The sequence below is a fragment of the Nicotiana attenuata genome, chromosome 7 (assembly GCF_001879085.1).
Source record: "Nicotiana attenuata strain UT chromosome 7, NIATTr2, whole genome shotgun sequence".
Classification (NCBI taxonomy): domain Eukaryota; kingdom Viridiplantae; phylum Streptophyta; class Magnoliopsida; order Solanales; family Solanaceae; genus Nicotiana; species Nicotiana attenuata.
Window position 1 is genome coordinate 100,384,680 of NC_031995.1, and position 8,261 is coordinate 100,392,940.

General features: G+C 36.1%; 1 protein-coding gene across 2 annotated transcripts; it reads right to left on the reverse strand.

Moving 5' to 3' along the window:
* Nucleotides 3,446–8,261, reverse strand: LOC109229573 (thioredoxin-like protein AAED1, chloroplastic). Of its 2 annotated transcripts, none has more exons than XM_019395056.1 (9): nucleotides 7,998–8,261; nucleotides 7,032–7,167; nucleotides 6,883–6,928; nucleotides 6,342–6,401; nucleotides 6,005–6,041; nucleotides 4,585–4,664; nucleotides 4,397–4,488; nucleotides 3,851–3,911; nucleotides 3,446–3,713 (listed from the first exon to the last, which is right to left on the reverse strand). In XM_019395056.1, exons 1-9 carry the CDS (start codon nucleotides 8,203–8,205, stop codon nucleotides 3,648–3,650), a joined length of 786 nt encoding a protein of 261 aa, XP_019250601.1. In that variant the 5' UTR covers nucleotides 8,206–8,261; the 3' UTR covers nucleotides 3,446–3,647. The 2 variants fall into 2 exon arrangements, with proteins under 2 accessions (XP_019250601.1, XP_019250600.1); XM_019395055.1 differs by having other exon boundaries at nucleotides 7,032–7,173.

An 8,261-nucleotide genomic window follows, 5' to 3' on the forward strand; every position in this document is an offset into this window, starting at 1 on the left:
GGAAGTAAAGGAAATGCTGCCCGTTTTAGTTTAGAATCAGGTTATCGTTTGAGATACATAATATACTAGCGCCATCTAAATTGCACATGTATTTCCTTGTTATAGGGTTGGCGCACTAATTGTCATAATCTTGTTGTCGAGTTGCATTGGCGACTTGAGGTATGTTAAGGCTATCCCTTCTTTCCTTTTGGCATGATCCATATGATACAAACGAAACGAGCAAATGTGCAACTTTCATAAATGACTCTATTCATAGAAGCACTAGGGGTGCCTATGTTGTTGATTCCCCATGTGTCTTATTATTATATCTTCTGTTCAAGGGTCTCAGAAAAATATGTAGTTGATAAAGTTTATCCGAAGGCATATTGACCTTGTGATATTCCGAGAGATCTTGTTGATTTACTTCTTATGCACTGCATTCATGTATACATGTACATTGACCCATGAACAGAAGTCATTTTATACGCGTATATTATATGTATATATGGTATGGGGAAAGGTTATTGCGTTATATACGCACCACCACCTGATTTGTTGGTATACGTTGATCGCCCACTAAGGCCGAGAAGATATGATGGAACGCCTTTAGAGGCTTGCTGAAGTTATGTACGCATATACTTATGCATGATATGACATTTATACGTATATGCATGACATTATAAATGTTTCATGATTCACATAGCTATTCAGACTTACAGGTTGAGTCATTTACTCCATGTTTCTTTCATATCTTTTATATACTGATTTTTATGCCTTACATACTCGGCACATTATTTGTACTGACGCCCCTATTACTTGGGGCCTGCGTTTCATGCCCGCAGGTGCAGGTAGACAGGCTGACTGTCCCCCTTCTTAGGATCCTTGCTCAGCAAGAGTTGGTGTGCTCCATTTGATCCGGAGCTGCTATTGGGTTTTGGTATGATACTTTTGTATACATATATGAGTATGACGAGGCCAAGTCCCGTCCTTTATACAGTTGTACACTCTATTAGAGGTCTGTAGACAGTCATGTATAGTTGGATAGTATGTGGCCTTGTCGGCTCGCCCTACCGTATTACGTATATATACGTATATATGTCTTTTGGACATGTGTTTCCCGCTTATGTTGTTAATATGAATCAATAGTTTATTGCCAGACATTATGCATAACCTACACTTATTTCATGTTTATATCTTAGACGTATGTTTAGGGGTGTTCGGCAGGTAGAACTCGTCACTCGTTATGGCTCATCGGTTTGGGTCGTGACAAAACCGTTCACCTCCATAGGTTTAGCAACTTAGTAAACCAATGACGTCATCGAACATAAAAATATGAATCGTTTAGTTTAAGATCAAGATATCCTAGGATTATAATTATGGGATTAAAATTAGGATTAAAACCAGGATAACTTATCCCACGTCCTTCTTTATGGGATAAGTTATACCAAGATTTTGAAATAAAAATAATATCGGTTTAGCTAATATCTTCTATCAAACACCCGATAAATTTAACCCAAAATTTAAACTGGAATAACCCACCTAATCCATTGAACCAAATGGTCTCGTAGGGTCTATCCCATAGGTATGAAAATGGAGGTTGACCTATATTTATTAGTAGTTAGTTGTTAAGTTTTGCTTATTCACGCAAATAATAAAAATATATATTAACCGGGTCTTTTATTTTATTCACCACTTTGGCCAAGCGACTATCTTTTTCTCAAGCTATAACTAACGAATGTACATGCAAATTCCAACAAAATAGAGCAGTTAATTTTAGGGATGCTTATCGGGCGGATTGGGCGGTTATTTACTCTTAACCGTTTGGCTTATCGGTTATCGGCTTTTAAATGTATTAATCCGCAAGCCACCCGATAAGATATCGGGCGGATTGTATCGGTTTAGCTCTTATCGGACGGCTTATTGGCCTAATTCAATCTATATTGTCTGTTAACGCATTTGAACTTGTATCTCCCTTGTGAGGTAGACCTTAGAAATATTGATTCTTGTTTATCATGGTGTTTTCTGGTTTCTTGAGTCCATCGGTATTGACTTTAATCTACGTTGGTCGATGATTTTCATTTACTGTGGACATTAAAGTAATCAGAGAGGAAAAGAACGGTTTTTGCAGTGCAAAATTCCCTAACAAAAGGACAAGCAAGAAAAATGGAGTTGTCATTTGTATTACTGTATAGTTATGCCACATCCTTGGAAGTTACGAACTGGGGAGAATTCAAGAATTCAACTCTTAAGTCACACGGTATTAAAGACTGTAGTATACATATTTAGGAATTAGGCGTTAGAGATAGAGTACTAGAAGTGGAAGGGTTTTTGATATTTAATTTCAATCCGTTCCCCGTCCGTTAAACCGTTAACCCGATACCAATAAGCCATTAAGCTTCGTTTTGGGTTCGGTTTTGAACACCCCTAGTTAATTTTCCCCCAACTATCCTAGGTACTAAGTTTCCCCTCTTGTTAATTAAACAGGATATTGCTAGCTAGAACCCAAGTTCAGGGAATTCAGTAACAACCACTGGTACAAAGACTTTTAGTTTTACCATCACTATAAAGTTTATATTCTTGTTTAATATTGTCTTCTATCCATGCCAGGATAAGATGGATGCAACTTGCAATCAAAGACGAATACATGATTTAAACTCTATGAGTTCAACTTTTACGTTACTAGCATTAAACTCATTGTATTTTTAAAAGTTATAGCTTCATATCGTATTTGTTACAATTTTAGTAAATTTATATACATAAATTTATGCTCCACATCGAAAATTCAGATGAACCCGACAGCAATATGCTGCATTCAGCTCTGCTTGCAATGTTAAAACCAGCAGTTCCGGTTTTAATAATACTATAAAAATCTTAATTAATTTAGAAAAAAAATTGAAAAAAAGTGGCAAACGCTATGACCAAACGGGGCAAATAGCTTTAGTTCATAGAATTGTTTGGAAAAATACTCTATATATTGCTTTATACCCTTACTTGTCTTAAAGAATATCTCCCAAAAAATTTCCCTGGTTTAACTCTTCAGCAATTGACCGTAGGTACTAGGTAGAGTTGAGTTGAAAAAACAGTGTTAGCAGCAATTTCAAGTTTTTGAACCTTCTGTGACTTCAACGAATTTACTTGGAACAGTTATTATGTACATGAAAATTTAACAAAGTCAAAAATCAAACTCTATTTTATCTAGTTTCAAAAATCTGTCAATAGGATTTGAGTGACATGACAAATGACCAGCATTGCCAAAAAATGTTATATATTCATACCTGTTCCAGTAATCCGAAGTTGAAAAATGGGCAGAAAAAAGGGCAGCCTGGCGCACAAAGTATCCCTCATTCACACAAGCTTCGGGGAAGGGCCGCAACTCAAGGGAGTATGATATAGGCGGTCTATCCTAATACAAGCATCAGTGATAGATTCCACTCCTCGAATCCCTTACCTATAGGTCACAAGGAGACATGCAAATCCTATTTTTTATAAGAAGCCTGATATAACTAGAAGATGGCAAAGACTATGCTATAAACCCCTTTTATATGATAGAATCCCTTAACTCTTTAAGAACCACTAATTATGATACACATATACAATGATACATTTAGATAATGTGCGTGTATCTGTATGTACACAGTGCATTGGTAGTTGCAGACTGACTAGATTAATTAGCTTTGCACACAGCAAGCATTCAAGATCTCGTTTATATCTGGATCATCCCCTGCTTCTTTATCCTGTGAGAATCAAGCAGATAATTTAAACAAAGAATTAGTGAAGTTTATTTAACCGTAGCCTTGAAAATAATTCTAAGCTACAGTGGTGCATATAACTTCTGTAACAAGATCGAGATGATGAAGGAACAGAGATTAACCTTGTGTATGTATGTGATTTTATTTTTACCAGGACCTGCAACAATAATTCCTCCTTGTCGCCTGACAATACACCAAGCAAATTAAGTCACATCATTCTGATAAATGGTCTCTAATAATATGACAAAAGGACCTGTCGCACACACTAAGCTAGCGTTTGGCATAGATTCCCGAATTTGTGTTGAAAAATCTGATTTGGGTGAAGTTTGGTTTGAGGATAGAAAATTTATTTGAACATAAATTTTCAACATATATTTCAATTATTTTTTTTTTTGAAAACATGAAATGCGACTTATACCCATAAATTCTAAAAATTATCAAAAATACCCAACAATACAAACAAATAAACTTACTAATCTTGTATATGCAGAACTTTCGTCGATGCCATTTGTTATCATTATCACAAACCATAGTCATGAACATAGATAAGTTTGGCGCAAAATTATCATTTTTATAATGAACTACTCCCTCCGTTTCATATTAGATGAGGTACTTTCCTAAAAGCTAACAGATCAGAAGATAAACAGCATCTGCGGAAATTGACATACCAGCCACCTCGTGTCCTGGTGTCCTTCTCAAATGAAAGCTTCCAGTCCTGTCTATAGCCTTCCATATACAATTGTATTATTTTCAGACCTGCCTATGCTTGAAGTAAATAAGAACAGATGAGAAAGAACACTATTAATATAGATTGAGAAGCTGGAAGTTTTACTTTATGATCATCTAATTGGCATACCCCAGGTGTGAATGTGGTTGTAACGCCTGACACAAATCTCAGAGCATCATAAGACCTATAGCTTGGATCTGCATAAACCTCTGTAAAAAAAAAAAGAACCTCTGTCAAGGTGTCACCTTTTGAAAGCCACAGATGTAGAAAATTTTGAAGCAACAGCTAGAATATACTTTATCCAATGCAAAAGGATGCCGGAGTGAGTGTGACAAGTTAGCAACACTTCTAGCCTGCTTCATTTTTAATGTAAAGACAGATGCCCTACCCATTAATCCTGGAAAGTTCTTGGGTCATGATCTATGTTGCTCGGACTCGTATACACTCTGATACAGGTGCGGATTTAGAGGTCGGATTCTTTTTCACATATATTTTTAGATTTGGGGGTATAGAAGTGAGTGTGGATACTGGTGGTGGGATACGGCCGATAAATGCATATTACGAAACATAAAGTAAATATCTCAATTAAGTAAAGCAATTGAACTAAAGCTAATAAAATTTAATTCTTTATAAACACCTACTCCCTCTGTTCCAGTTTATGTGAACATATTTCCTTTTTGGTCCGTTCCAAAAAGAATGAACCCTTTCTAAATTTGGTAACAATTTAGCTTAAACTTACAACTCTACCCTTAATGAGAAGCTTTTATAACCACACAAATACTCTGGGCCCCATTTGGACTTGTTTAGGACCACAAATTCTAAAAGTCTTCATTTTTTTCTTAAACTCCGTGCCCAGTCAAACAGGTTCACATAAATTGGAACGGAGGGAGTAATATTTTTTTCATAAGATATCTCGTGTAATAGAAATGCATTCTCAAACTTCATTATATAACTGCATATATATGACATAAACCCAAAAAATAAAATCAAATACCCAAGCAATCTATACTTCTCGGTAATAGATATAGTCAACGCACCCAAGATCAGTTGACCAAATCCAGTGTGGATCCCACACCAGGGATTTTGAAGAGTCCGAGCAACATAAGTCATGATAGGATTTCATCTTCTGGATCTTTCTAGTTTGTTTAGAAGGGGGAACATAACATCACAACAACAACAATCCAGTAGGATCCCACAAGTGAGGTCTGAGGAGGGTAGAGTGTACGCAGACCTTACCCCTATCCCGGAGGGATAGAGAGGCTGTTTTCGGGAGACCCTCGGCTCAGAGACAAGGGGAACATAACATCACGTGATTGGAAATAAGAATTACACACATTAGATAAAACATACCTTATATCCCTCACATTGCATCATTCAACATAATCTTCTTACGGGGGGAAATGTAACTTAAGTGAAATGTCATTCGAGCGAGGTCACTGACCCTATGGAGCATATATATCATTGGACATTGCTTGAATCTAGTTCATGGGACCTAAGGACTTCTAGTAACAGCCACCGGTGGACACAGGGTCTTTTATCCAAGACTTACCTCCTTTAAACTTTGTTTGCTCGGAGAATGATCTTGCCTGGAGAAAACAAAAGAAAAGAAGCCACAACTCAATCCAGCTTTTGCATGCGGTTTAATGAGCTCTTGCAAATCATAAAAAGAGCAAGAAACAGAAAAGAAGCAAAAAAAGGAGCAGAATAAGTTGAACTGGGCTAGAAACAAGAAGGTGCTTATAATAGAGAAAAATTTTATTCTTCGTACACAAAATGATTATTAGAGATTAAGTTTGAGAAATGTTTTAATAATTTTTTCGAAGGGAAAAGAATGCGAAAGTTAAATCATGGATGAGCAACGTAGTGCAAGAAGCGCTGCTATATACCTGATCAACACTACCAGGTCCAATTAAAACAAGTGCAACTCCAGCTGCATCCATTTTATCCTGTGAATATTCTAAAGTATTAAGTACAGATATAAATTTTAGTGATGGTTCAACTAAAATGATAACTTGAGCAACAGATGGTAGAAATACAGGATATGTCCTTTATCATCTTTGTGGTTAGAGCAACTAGTTGAGTGTATTGAAGATAACAAAGTCTAAATAAGAAGCATATAAGAATTAGAAAATCTGTGGACAGCATGATCTTCATACTATCACCTACACAATAAGCACTGAAATTATGCAATTTCCATCACTTAACTCACTAGTATCAAACAAGGATACCAGGACTCGTCAATAGTTCAATAATGATTTAGAAAAAGGATTATTTTGCAAAAGTTCTGTGAATATGATCCTTCTCAATGGTTAAGCATAAGCAAATTATTAAGAAGGGAAGTTGGAAAATTTAAAAGATTTTGTCAGATGTACACTTACAGGAAAAAAATGATAACTTTCAAAGATGTAGCCAAGCAAAAAGTATTACCTTCTCAGCTGCAAGATAATCAGCCCTTTTGCGACAAAGGACACATCTGCAGTCGAGAACTAGAATAAGTAGAAAATAGTTTCATCCACTTCATGCTTTTTTGATTATCAGTTTTTCGAGGAATGGTGCATAACACCACAGAAAATTACCCAAAATGACGAGCAAACGCAACAACTGCTTTCCTATCTTTCCACAGATCCGAAATAGGTACACCTTGTCCATTCAGATCGAATACTTGAACATCATCCAACACATTGGTGGTTTCCTCACTCACCACTGTAGACTCTATTCCTATTCCAAAAAACCAGCAGTTCCAGCCTTATCAATGATGTATGAAATGTCTTTAAGTATCTTTAGTCCAACAAAACCAACAACAACATACCCAGTGTGATCCCACAAGGGTGTCTGGGGAGGGCGGGGTGTACGCATACCTTACCCTACCTTTTGTGAGGTAGAGATGTTTTCGATAGACCTCAGCTCAAGAAAAACGTTTTTAAAACAGGTTTGAAAAAAGTATCTTTAGTCCATAGAATCATTTAAAAACTAGTACTATCTGTAATAACTTACATACCAATTGCAGATATCTGTAATATAGCTTTAAAACTATTTGATTTATAACTTTAAATCACTTCTTTAAATATATTCTCCAGATTGGAGATACAACCTAGGCATCCTTTTCTGTATCTTTTAGCCAAAGTCAAATCTTTGTTGAAATTCAAATGCTCAAACAGCAGCTAGAATCATCATTCAGTCATCAATCACTAACTTACCAATTTTGCCTAAGCTAAACCATCATATCACATAATAACAAACCTTTAAGACAAAATCCCACAAGCTCATCTGTTAGATTTGGAGACAGCTAACCTTTTGACTCTCTAGTTTACTAAATCAGCTTAAGCTAAGCTGCGGACCTAAATAAATCTTAAAATTTTCCATTTTATGCAATATTAAGTAATACATTTTGATGTGTTTTTTATTCTAATAAAAAGGAATCAAGCTTGCACATAAGAAACGGGTTGAACAACTACTACAATTAATCAAAAACTAAAAGTGTACTCTATCAGCCTCTAATTCACGTAATAACATAATTATAAGACGAAATTGACAAGCTTAACCTGTGGAATTGGAGATAGCAGAGGCCCTGTGGGAAGCAGAAATGGCTGAAAAAGTGGGGGTTAAGTAGAGAGGAGAGCTTAGATTGCAGTTAAAACTTAACGGGTATGGAATTAAATTAACATTGTGAATTAGGAGACGATGAACTCTTCCTTTAATTCCAACTGTGAGGCCGCAGTTGTGTGCAGGGGCAGAGACAGAAATCGCCATTGGCGTTGGCGAAACAGAGATTCTTCAATAGACGATGTTAGAATGTAAAATAATAT

What these genes read in the sequence shown, in the direction of transcription:
- LOC109229573 (XM_019395055.1), bottom strand. Translation starts at nt 8,205, where the DNA reads ATGGCGATTTCTGTCTCTGCCCCTGCACACAACTGCGGCCTCACAGTT. An exon ending in GACCTGGTAGTGTTGATCAG is followed by an intron (nt 6,042 to 6,341) that starts GTATATAGCAGC and finishes TGTTTTCTCCAG; the next exon opens with GCAAGATCATTCTCCGAGCA. An exon ending in ACCAGGACACGAGGTGGCTG is followed by an intron (nt 3,912 to 4,396) that starts GTATGTCAATTT and finishes GTGTATTGTCAG; the next exon opens with GCGACAAGGAGGAATTATTG.